Source organism: Columba livia, chromosome 3 (assembly GCF_036013475.1).
Source record: "Columba livia isolate bColLiv1 breed racing homer chromosome 3, bColLiv1.pat.W.v2, whole genome shotgun sequence".
Lineage (NCBI taxonomy): Eukaryota > Metazoa > Chordata > Aves > Columbiformes > Columbidae > Columba > Columba livia.
The window spans coordinates 24,978,939-24,991,066 of NC_088604.1; the positions used below are offsets into that span (position 1 = coordinate 24,978,939).

Below are 12,128 nucleotides of genomic sequence, written 5' to 3' on the forward strand. Positions count from 1 at the left end.
CATCCAAAACAATCTTTGCTCTAAAACTTTGGGATGCCTTATAGAAGTCAAATAACAATCCTGTTATCAGTCAGCAAACTTCAGTATTTTCCAGTCTGTGGATCTCTACAGATTTTCCAGTAGATCTATGTGCCACTTTAAATTTTCACATCCATGGGACTAGTGCATAAAAAATAGTGTTTATATTGCAAATTCCCAAGTAATGATCTATGTATCTGTAGCTCACAGGGTAGAAACAAAGTCTTAATAAATATAATTCATGTACATGTTCTGCAAGCATTACATAATTACACCAATCACTCTTAACTGGGAAGTACCCTCTTATCTTGTTTCATTATGTTTTGAAAAGTCTGACAAAGTTGCTTTATCTTCTGATACATCTTGGTATATTTTGTTGATGCAAATATATTATACCACTGCCTTGCCGAAAGAGAAATTTGAATCCAACTTCGAATAGCTGAAAAGCAAATAGGTTAATCTTTAGCACTCCCAAGCCTCCCATCTGCCATTTACCTTCTTCCTTATAATCAATTTCTGAATTTTATGTCATTTAATATTAGATGGGTCATATTCATTACTGGCTTCACTAGAATTGCATAAAAGATTAGTTTGATCTCTGATGACTAAAAACATATGATGAGTAATAGAAACAACCACAATGGGTTAGCCCTACTTGAACATAAATGGAAATTTACCTAACGTTAGTAATTTGTTCTGGAGCAGCAACTTTTCCTGCCTGTCTATAGTCTGCCTGCATATGTAACCTTACTGAGAGCTCTGTTGCACTTCTTCCATCCAATTACTACAACAACAGATCAACTAAGCAGAGCTAGAACCATACAAAAACTTTTTACAGCTCTTATTCTAGATACTATTTAAACATATTTGAAGAGGAGGTGGGAAATGGACAAGTAGATTGGGGGAAAAAAAAAAAAAAAGAAAAAAAACACAAAAAAAACCCCACCCAACCAACAACAACAAGCAAACAAAACAAGCAAAACCACACAAACTTTCCAGACCTATCATTTTATTACAATTACAACTCCAGCTGACTCTATGGGTACAGTCTATAAATACTTAATGCACTAAAAACTAAGTGTTCTATAACATCCTGGAAGACAGCATTCCCGGTGCTGATCTGTTCTTCTCTAAAAGATCAAGTTGCAGGTGGTTTTGCTCCAGGTGGTTCTGTTGCACCTTTAGAACACTGGCCTGATGTGCAGCACAAGGTTATAGATGCCAGGGACTGCTGCGAGTTTGAAGCTCCACAGCAGCATACACTGGTCCCAGCGCAGGACACATGCTCCACCAATCCTGATGGCTCTTCACTGAACTTGCCCCAGTTTACCTATGTCTTTCTTGTACAGGAAGAATGCAAAACAGTCTGTATTATTGCCAGGGGTCCTTCCTCACCAGGTGTAGGACTTTGGATATATCCTTGCTGAATTCAGCAAGGTTCCCATCAGTCCATTCAGATCTTTCTGAATACTCCTACCCTCACAGGTATTAACTTGCCACCCCCAGTTGGGGTCATTAACAAACTTAATGGATTCCTTTCTTACAGCATCAAGACTCGCACAAATTGGAACTTAAGAAACATAAAAATATATACTCTAGGTCAGAGTTTACCTAACCCAGTAACCTGCCTCAGATAGAGTCTCAACCTATCTAAGGCTTCAAGATTTCCTGAACTAGGCATAGTTGTGATATTTAATATTTAGTAGCCCCCAGTATATTTTCCTTCCAGCCTCCATGTGAATTCTGTGTCCACTTTTGTCATACACAACACCCGGCTGCCAGAAGTTCTACAGTTTAAGTTCCTCTTGCATAGAAAAGGAACAAATTTTTTCTTGTTTCTTCCAAATCTGCCTTCTGCTAATTTATTTTGATGCCCTTACTTTATTGGGAACAGAGACTGAACTCCTCAATTGCCCTCTCTAGGCCACTCATCATTCTGTACACCCCTATTTTATCCCCCCCCCCCTCAGCTGACTGTTTTCCAGTACATTTGGAGGCGCATTTAGCCATATAGAATCTATTGCATACTTTTGACCACATCAGTGACACTTCTCTGAACCTGAACTCTACTATACCTGACATAACTTGGGAGATAAGATCTGCTGACAGGATGCAGGCAAAGTATAGTTATGTGTATGGTAGCATTCCTTATTTTGGTTCTATTCCTGAAGAGACAGTACCAGAGGGCTCCTGTCCTGTATGTACCACTTCATCCATAAGACATGTCAGAAGCTCTAATTGGCAAGTAAAGTGCTCTAGATACCTTCAGATGATCTTTGGTCGTTCATGTCAGGAGCTTCACACTTACCATTTTTCTCTTTGCTATGTGCACTGCTTCAGGAGCTGAGTCAGCTGCAGCAAATGTGAATCGGCACCTTTCCTGTCTCAGTTCACAGCCTGAACTCCACATTTACCCTGCCATCATTTTTCCTGAGACTCACATAGTGGAATACACAGCAGGAGGTGGAAACCTCTTAAATTGCTCTCATATGTATCACCAAGACCTGCCTGAACACACACGATGGGGCAGTGTTTTTAAGCTATATCTTTCGGGCTGCTTTTCCAAGCAAGAATAGGATCATGAAGCATTTTGGATACTCGTCCTTAATGCCATCTTCCATATTCCGGATCTGCATCTCCACAAAGAGTTGCATGAAAAGCAAGAAGTCTGTGTTCCATAGTCCAGTTCTGCATTGCTTGGGAAAATCACAAACCTTCAGCACAGAATTTTAGTACAGAGGTCAAATGAACTGGCTTTCCCACCCCTTCACAGCTGCAGTCACAGTCTGAACTGCAGGCAGTGAAAACTGTTTAGAGATGCATGAGTCTTCCGCACCCGCATGAAAAACACGGACACCTGCCTATTAGTATGTTGTTGAGTCAAGCTCTCAATTACATGATGGGCTGTTATTTTTCAGCATGGTGCTGTGTTTTTCTTTCCTGATAGGCCTTTGGGGTCATAGTATGCCAAAGACATTGTCTTACTGAGTTAAAACTTAGAAGGGTAGGTTTCTATCCTATTATCAGCATTTCACAAACTCAAAATAAAGCTAGTGCTGTGTCAGCAGATTAGCTGTGGATCTAAAAGGAGTAATTTCTTAAATTACAGGGTAGAAAGGAAAATAAAACTGGTGTCACTGCCTCAGTTGAAAGAAAAAAAAATTAACTAGTTTTTCCTTTCCTGAAGACCTCGTACTCAGAACATGTCATTCTCTTGATCATGAACATCAGTATTAGAAAATGAACGGTCATCTCATTGATGAGAACATTCAATAATTTTGTAAGACTATATGATTCATAATATTACACTTCATTTGTGACAAGAAATAGATGTTTTTCATAATTTTTTCCATATTCCGTCAAACACAAATGAGACTATCAGCAAAGTTTTTTGACAATGATAAATACATATCCATCTGACAAGCTTATGCAACATTTTTTTACAATATTGCTTACAAAGATTCTTTGGCTGTTAAAAAACCTCTAATTTTTTGTTTACTTGTTTTACTAATATATACTGATACTCCACATAATACACACAAAAAGAAACAGGGAAAATATGAGATAAGAATTTCCACTTCTCTGTTTAGATTGAATTATTCTACAAAACAGAAAAGCTTTCATTGTTCTGTGGAACAGAAGTGGAAAGCTAAAACATGACTTTTTAAGCATCAGTCAAAGGAGCAAAACAGGAAAACAAACAAGCCACTGTTGGCAATCTCAGGAGGCATTCTGCTTGTGGAGAAGCAATGAGACTGTAATATCTCTGAGACAACTGAGGTGTGACTCCTGTATCTTATTTACAACAGTTCAACACAAACTACTGCCAGCATGTGTGTCAGATTACTATGTGGTATGAAAAATGGCAGTGTCAGAGGTTCCTTTCACTATTATAGCCTCAATTTTGAGCTATATTAGCACCACTTTCAGCTGGTTTCCTGGCCTGTAATTCTACTGTGTCATCACAATTCAGTTCTAACCAGCTGCAGGTGGCCATTCCTGCACTCAAAGATGTCTTCCTGGTGCTAACTGATCAGCACCAATTTTGCTGACTTTCATACCAACTAGGATAGGAGAAAGGAAAAGGCATTTAGGGGCAATGTATGGCATAGGGAGGGGACAAAAACTGTCAATTGCAAAATTTATTATTCCTGAGATCATACTACCATATACCTCCTTCTCACAAATGGGGAAGGTAGATTGGGATAAGATGGGTCACAACAGAGAGAAAACTAAAGATGACTCTAATGGAGATCCTGAATGAGCTGTTAAGACCCAGTTGTAGCTTCAGTTAAGTCTTAGATACAGTTAAAATCTTATCTTGCTTACTATTTTAATTATGAGCTTGGAAATAAAGAAAGCATGTGCTAATGAAATTTGCAGGTGGCCTGAACAGAAGCTTTATTAAAACAGAAGCAGACCAGAATATTAAAACAATTGGATGAGCTCATGTATTGTAATGCAATGAAAGTAGAAACTAATAAACAGCTATGATGTCAGAGCTCATGACCTGGAAATATGAGTGTATCACAGAATTATTACATGGCCCTGAGAAATGGCACATATGCTCCTATGGCCAATTATGTAAAGTATTTCTAGAAGTTCGGTATTAACATCACAGTACATGGCAGCTGAAACACTACAGTTTTGTATGCTACTTAAGAAAGCGACATTCAGACTGAAACAGGCACAGACAGGAACTGTTAGGGTTGCTGAGAAAATGAGGAGCCTACTTCATCAGAGGAGATTATGATAGTTGATTTGGACAATCAGAGCTGTTTTCTGGGGCTTCTTCCATGAAGACAACATGCAAGTTTGAGCCTCCTCCAAGCACTTCTTCCCATCTCAGCATCTGTAACGGTTAAATGTAATTGTAGAGAAGATAATTCCAAATATGTTTTGGTATGCAAGTGTTCAGGTGTTAAATACACAGAATATCTGACTGGGATTTACTACCTCAGGGGAAGTAATGCACCCCAACTTTTTATCTGGGACTCATGACTCACACTTGGAAACTTAAGAATGAAGCAAAATACAAAAGGTTAAAATTGTTGTTTGTCCAAATTGGAAACAGGCCCATAAAGCCAACCAACCAACAAAACAAACAATAAAGATACACAAAACTAGACTATACTTAATCATAACAAATCTTCTTAAACTATTCTAGGTGTCTTTCCTATGCTTAATGCCAAGTCTTACTTAATTTTGGAACACTACTAAATAGTAGGCTCAAAAGAATTTGATGTATTTAAACATACTTAAAAGAATTTGACCTACTTGCTAATTTTCTGAACACCCCTGTTTCAACATGCGTGTCTCCAAACAGCTCACAGCTACTTATTCCTCCCATAAACACTGATTTAGAAATGGTTCTGAATCTAAGGAAGCACTAACTCAGAGACAAGACTCCCATTAATTGCGGCAGGGCCAGAGTTTTAAAGATTGTATGTTGCCTCTTCAGTGTTACCATTTTTATATCCCCATACATGACTGAGCTCTTATGGAGCAGAAGGTTATCTTCCACGGTGTTGAAAACTGAATCTCTCTGGCAGTGTACATTTAAATCTCCCCTACCTCTGCTTTTGGAATTGCCTTCAGACTTGTGTTCACAGACACTGCATGAAGACTGGACATCTTTTTCCTTGAGCCACAGTTGAGAATCTCTGTAAGTATATTTCATAATTGCCTAGCAAAGTGCTGTGTAACCTGTTGACATAAGTACAAAGGATAACTAAATACATAACAAACATATATACATAAATTGATTGGTCACTTTATTCACATAGTGAATACACAGGTGAAAGGAAGTCTGTCATAGGTTCATAAGACAGAGCATCCAAGAGCTCACGCTCAGCACATGCCATAGATCTAAGGTCACAGTAATGCCCTGGAAATTAAAAAAAAAACAACCCTGCATCAATGCTAAAATATTATATACAAGATATCTTAAACAGCATTGGTACAGCCATCTGCTTTGTAGACTCCAAGGGGTCAAGATTTAAGTTTTGAGCTTCTCCATGAAAGTAAGTATAGGCATAATGGACCACACAAAAGCCTTTTTAGGTCAGCACTGTCTCTCCACTAAGAGATGACTGAAGTAAGAATGAAATAAAAGAAAAACTCAGAGTGTTCACTGTACCTCCTCAGAGTCCAGCAATCTGCAATTCAGGGCTTTACTGAGGTAAAGTTGCATTTGTACGTTTTTGATACACCCAAAATGAATTTCACTAATTTGCTGAATTTGCTTCTATAAACCACATGGTTTGCCAACACTCCAAACACACTTTCACAGCCTGATCAGGCACAATGTGGAAATGCCTCTTCCAAGACGACCCCATCTGCTAGTTTCACTTGGTGCCTGCTAGTTCTCTTTGGGAACACACCACTCTATGTTCAACTTCTCCAGGTGCTCGTGATTTTAGAGACTTTAGAACATCTGCCTTCCACCATTCCCTTTCCAGGCTGACAAGTCTTTGTCTAAATAGCTACTTCTTATAGTGAAAACATGCAGTGTCCTTGTTTTGAATCTCTATTGTTTTTTCTTTTCAGCTGCATTATTTTTCAGATGAAGCAAACCAAGATTGTACACTGAAGATTTCAGAACAGCACTAATTTATACAACCACACAGCAATGCTTGTGCTTCTGAACTGTGTGAATTGCATAATAAAGCTGTGCAGCATTGTTCTCCTGTGAAAAAGATGTGCTCCTTCTTTCTACTTGTAGGTTTCCTTATACTCATTAATTCCATTATTTTATTATAAATTTTATCAGTCTTCCTGGGAAAGATCAGGTTTTTTCTCTCAAGTTCACTCTGGTATCGCATTTGCTACAGATCAGCCTTCTAGCACCAAAGCCATTTCACATAAGGGTGAGATTACTATATTAATAGTACAGTTGCCCTTAGGTAATTTTGAACACTTTGGTAAATACTGCCTGGCTGTGCTCATTTGCTAATCTCCATTTTGTTGGCTTTCTCTGTCAATTTTCTCACTTCAGACACTGCAGTTTGAGCCGCCAGAAGTTCAGAGGACACTGCTTGTCTGATACAACTTCCTACAAAGTGATATTCTACAGAGGAGCCCCCTTAGGACACCTCATAGTGAACCCTGATAATTCACTTGTTTATCTACGGCCTCACACTGTTCTGAGCAGCATTCGGCTGCCCCGAGTCTCCCCCAGCGCTATGCTCGCCTAGAGCCGACGGGACAGAGCACATCTATTTCTAAAAAGGACCTGAGGACACCACAACCACTTTGCATCCCCGCCGGCTCCAGCCCCGGCACGGAGGCGCTGTCACACCGCTCCTCACAGCCACGGCCACGGCCCCGGCCCCGGCCCCGGCCCCGGCCCCGCCCGCAGCCTCCCCTCACGCGCCGCGTCCGGACCACCCTCGCACCGCCGTTTGGCGGCGGCCGGTGGCAACGCGCAGGCGCGGGGGGGGCCGGGCCCAGCACGCAGCGCGCAGGCCCGCTGGCCGTGCGTGGAGGCGGGTTTGAACGGTGGCGGGTAGCGGAGCTTCTCGGTGCTGCGCTGCGCCGCTAATGGAGCCCGTCCTGAAAGGTACGGGCTTCTCCGCTGTGCCGTGGTTGCGCTAGCGGCCGGGCTACGCTACTCCTGGCGCGGCCGAGAGAAGCCGCGTTTACAGCGCTGACCTGGCACCCGTCTTCTCGCGACCCTTTCTCCGGTGCTTCCCAGCAGGGCTGCTGGCCGAGAGCGGCCGGGCCTGCCGGAGGCGCTGTCGGGGTTCCCCCTCGCCTCCTTCCGCGCCCGGTCCTCTCCCTGCGGGTGGCCCGGCGCCGAGTCAGGGACGGGACTGAGCCCTCGGGCGGGTCAGTGTTCCGCTCGGCCGCCTGGCGTGGCCCCCCCGCGGGTGGGGAGCCCTCCCGTGGGCGTGGGAGAGCTGGGGCGGGACGGAGCGGGTTTCGCTGCGGGGCTGCTCTGAGCGATCGCGAATCCGCCACACGCCGGCGGCACGGCCTGGCCGCCCCGGTGGGAGGCTGGGCGGGGGTGAGCGGCCGGTGAGGCGGGCCGGGCCGGAAGCCAGGCGGCCTCGGGCTTGGGGGACGGCGGCTGCCCTGGGGGGCGGCTCCCGGTACAGAACTAGCCGGCGCCGCCGCCACCCACCCCTGCCGGCCCGCTTGGGCGCTCGCCTCGCTCTTCCTGCCCTGGTCAGCCGTGCTGCGTCCTGCCTGACTTCTTGTACGTCTTCCGAAATTTCTGCCTCGTTAGGTTGCCCTCTGATGTTTATTTTTCACGCTGTTCACCGCCCTCCCAGAGACTTTCTAACATAAGTTGCCCTTTACAAGAGCTGAGCTCTACTCTGAGCCCTTCTAGTTCAAAAAAAGCTACAAATCCTTCCTAATTTTTCTTTCCATCAACTGTACAAAAAGTACAAAGTGCCTTGTGTTTTGTTGGAGTATATTTGATTAGCTAGAATTGGCTCATTATTGTAAAACATACCTTTAATCCTACTGCAGGTGCATGCAGCTTTGAAGTGATGTGCCTCTAAGTTGCCAGTTTGACCTTCACTGAAATGCTCTAACCTGTTTTTCTAGGAGAATTATAACTATGAAGGTTCTAAAATATTTGAAGTAAGAAGAAGGTATTGTTTTTTTCAAATGTGAATGCAATATTTTTCACAACAGAGCAATCAAGATGAAAAACAACTCTGGCAAAAGCTGCCCTGGTCCAGTAGTAGAATGAACACAAAAGCATAACGGAGTAGACTTAAGTTCCCACATATATATAAAGTCATAGTACTGATAATAAGATTTTCCCCTGTGTTTTGGCTAAGGAGATGGTTTGTGTCCTATATTTCTCTCATATGTTAAAAGTATTTCTAGCAATTATGAAAATATGGTAGTCTTTATAGAAGTACTTCTACTGCTGAAGCATTGTTCTGGTTTTCATTTAAAAAGAAGGCAGTTCCCTTTACACAGTAATGAAACGTAATGACATAAATACCAACTAAGATACTTAAGCAATGTTTGCCATGGATGACCCCTTTAAATTGACACTTTCAATTTTATTCATGGATTCTGAGAGTTGCTCAGCCTGTGCTTCATGTCAGGTTGGTTTTGGTGCACTAGCATTCCTCCAGTTTTCTGAAACTTTCCCGATTCATCATTCAAAATTGGAAATTGACATGGCTGATGGGACTGTGTGTCACTTCAATGCCTGTCCTGGATAAAATTAATGAAGTTATTATTGTAAGTTTCATTTGCTTATCCATCCATGTTTGTTTAAAGAACTTAAACAAGGCTGATTTCATTCCTTGAAGACAGCATCAGTCTGGTTGATAAAGAAAGCTACTTAAAGGCAATATACCTAAAGCTACGTAAAGCAGCTGACTTGAAATTGTTTTAGCCCCTATGATAAGTACTTAATTTGGGGTGATTCAGTATAAATAAGGTAGAATCGAAGTCAACCAGAAATTGTTAAGTATTATTTCTGCAGTTTTTTGTGAGTTTGGGAAGGAATACTTCCATGTGTAATTCATTATGTTCTGTAACTTGTTACATCACTTTGTCTTAAAATTTGTATATAAACCTGAAGATTAGCAGTGATTAAATAATAAGGGTAAGCAGTCATGTAAAAGTACCAGCTCAACAAGCAGTGCTGTATCATGTTTTAAATAGGCCAAGTGAAAAGTTCTGTAACTATTGTCAAACTTCTGAATTTGTTCCATTGTAACCAATTTAAAGGACAGAAATACTCTGAGAAGAGCATTCTGCTGCTAACATATGATACTCAATTTATTAAAAGCTATACTTGCTACTGAATGGAATATGTTTAAAAGCAAAACTTTGTTGGAAAGGCAGTTTAACCAGTCTTACCTTAGCATATAATTAATTAGCTATTTGTTGTTTTCTCTCTTCTGATCCAGGTATTTCTGCATTTGTAGAAGTTTGGTCATCTAGCAGAAGAGAAAATTACTCAAAAACCTTTGAACATCAACTTCTTGAAATGGGAGCAAAAGTAAGGAAACTATTTTGAAAGAAATAGAATAGGAAAGCTCTTAATTATGAAGTACCTTGCTTGTGTTTGTCATGTATATTTCTTTGTAGTATGAGTTTTTAAAGTGCGGGGGGGAAGATAATCATAGACCTGAGAATAGATGAATGTGCTGTAAAATTATTATTAGTGAAAGATGGGAAATAGTGTGTTTTTGTTGTGAAGTGTTGGGATTGCCGCATACTGTGGGCAAATTAAATGTATGTGTTGCAAACCTGTGGTTTACAAGTATGTACCTGATGTTATTTTGTTTTCTTTAACTTGTAAGCAACTACTCCGCCTACAATATTTTCTAACCAAGTACCATGACATCTTATTCTTCAATTCACCCTCACACAAATGTGCTTCAACTCCAGAAAGTGCTAGTAAAAATACGTCTTAGAGTCTTTGTATATGTGTCAGTGATTTATTTATTTATTTTTTCCATATCAAGTATAGTTGACTTGTAGGCACAAGAATTGTTTAATTACCAGCTGTAAAACTTCAACGAGTCAAACTGGTGGTTTACCTTCTTGCACATTCTCACTGGTTAATGGACGTTTTTACAGCCCATGTCAGGCTGTAAATAACACTTACGTGAACTCCTAGTGCTTTTTAAGTGGGCATGTGTAGCTATATCTTACTGTAATTTAGGAAATTTTGCTGTTCTCTTCAAAGCCTCTTTCTGTATGAATTTAGCTGAGATAGTGTGACAAAACAGTAGAACAACTGGTTTTATTATAAAAGCAAATACAACTCTCAATAAATAACTTGAGTAAGAAATATTACTTCTTCTTTTGTGCTGTACTATCAGATCTATGTAATTCTAGTCTGATGATATTAGGGGTTTTTTTCACAGAAAATATGACTATGCGTAAGGCTTCGAAATAAAGTAGCTGGATATGGTGGAAGGTATGGGCAGGTGATATAGATAAGCCTATTTAGCAGACCCCCTGTGACTGAAAAGGGGTTTTCCTGCCCCTTCAGTATTCCAGATACTTCCCTTTTATTGGACTGAGCACATGACAGTAAACTGACTTGGGTCACTGTGTCAGGAAATAAAATTCTAAATTAGTTTTTTCATTAGATTCTTGATTCAGACATCTTAAGCTAAGGTCAGCTGAGCAGCAGAGGACATCCAGGGTAAGGGAGGAGACAGGAGAGGTGAGAAGGAGGTGTAAGGTGGTGCTCCTCCATAATTTGGAGTCAAAGCTGTGTCCAGCATCTGTCTCCTTAGGACATGGTCTGTGAGCCAGATACTAGCATAAGTGAAGAAACAATTGTATCTGGAGTCATAACTTATTCCAAAAGAGATTAATTGTTCCTGGATACCAAGATACTTAAATACTGTGGGTTTTTATCTTCCAAGAAGTAATAAATTGGCTTGCCACCAGAAATTTTTGGAAAAGCTGAGTAATTTTCTTAAAGCTAAATACAGGCCCAACATGTTGGAAGCCAAGTATAGTGATGCAATTGAGAAGGCAACAGAAAGCTCCAGAGCTATTTCCATTTGGCTGTGCTGAGAAGATGCTGCTCTAAAATATGGATTGTATTGGTCTCACAATGTCAACAACCACAACAACTGATCAAACAGTTTTATGCATAGGGTGTTTTTTGCCCACAAAAGGAAACTTCAGTTCTGAAGAATGGAGTATCTAGAACTAAAAATGTTATCATTCAGTTGAATGATAGAGGCTGATAACTGAAACGTTGATCAGTTATACAACACAATGAAAATGTCAGGTATGATGTTAGCTGTACTGACTTAAGTTTTCTGTTTCTGTTTTCTTTTCAAGTGTTCCCTTATAATTTTTTTTTGTTTGTAGTAGATTCAGCCCTCCCTCAAAACTAGAAATTCTCGTTATTGATGAGAACTAATTTAAAGGGTGAGGTTAGCTGTACTCATTAGGCCTGTGAGTTCTTTGCTAAATGAAAGGTGTAATTTGGCATTTCTTTGAATAGTGGCAACTACTTTCTGTTGCATAAGGTGTTGGGCTACATAAGTATAAATGTTGCAAGATTAGTGATACTGAAGAGAAGCTGCCAAATTAATGTATTCTGTGATTAAGTTATAAAAGATGTACCCATCATTAATCAGTTGACATGAGATAAATGC

At 40.7% G+C, this 12,128-nt stretch overlaps 1 protein-coding gene and 1 long non-coding RNA gene across 7 annotated transcripts in view; one reads left to right on the forward strand and one right to left on the reverse strand.

Moving 5' to 3' along the window:
• Window positions 1-1,010: 1,010 nt before the first annotated feature.
• On the reverse strand, window positions 1,011-9,980 carry LOC110362119 (uncharacterized). Of its 3 annotated transcripts, none has more exons than XR_010471154.1 (3): window positions 9,856-9,980; window positions 5,593-5,724; window positions 1,011-4,870 (listed from the first exon to the last, which is right to left on the reverse strand). It is a non-coding gene; the product is annotated as an uncharacterized LOC110362119 (long non-coding RNA). The 3 variants fall into 3 exon arrangements; XR_010471153.1 differs by lacking the exon at window positions 9,856-9,980 and adding an exon at window positions 7,672-8,028; XR_002419181.2 differs by lacking the exon at window positions 9,856-9,980 and adding an exon at window positions 6,158-7,327.
• MCPH1 (microcephalin 1) overlaps window positions 7,424-12,128 on the forward strand; it is a 126,893-nt gene continuing 122,188 nt past the window's right edge. For 3 of the 4 annotated variants that reach the window (XR_010471152.1, XM_065056059.1, XM_065056061.1), the window contains exons 1-2: window positions 7,424-7,579; window positions 9,906-9,997. Coding sequence is in view for 2 of the 4 variants with exons in the window: in XM_065056059.1 (XP_064912131.1) it covers window positions 7,561-7,579; window positions 9,906-9,997 (111 nt within the window). In the remaining 2 variants the exon portion in view is untranslated. The remainder of the gene's footprint in view (window positions 7,580-9,905; window positions 9,998-12,128) is intronic. The other variant, XM_065056060.1, reaches the window with a different exon arrangement.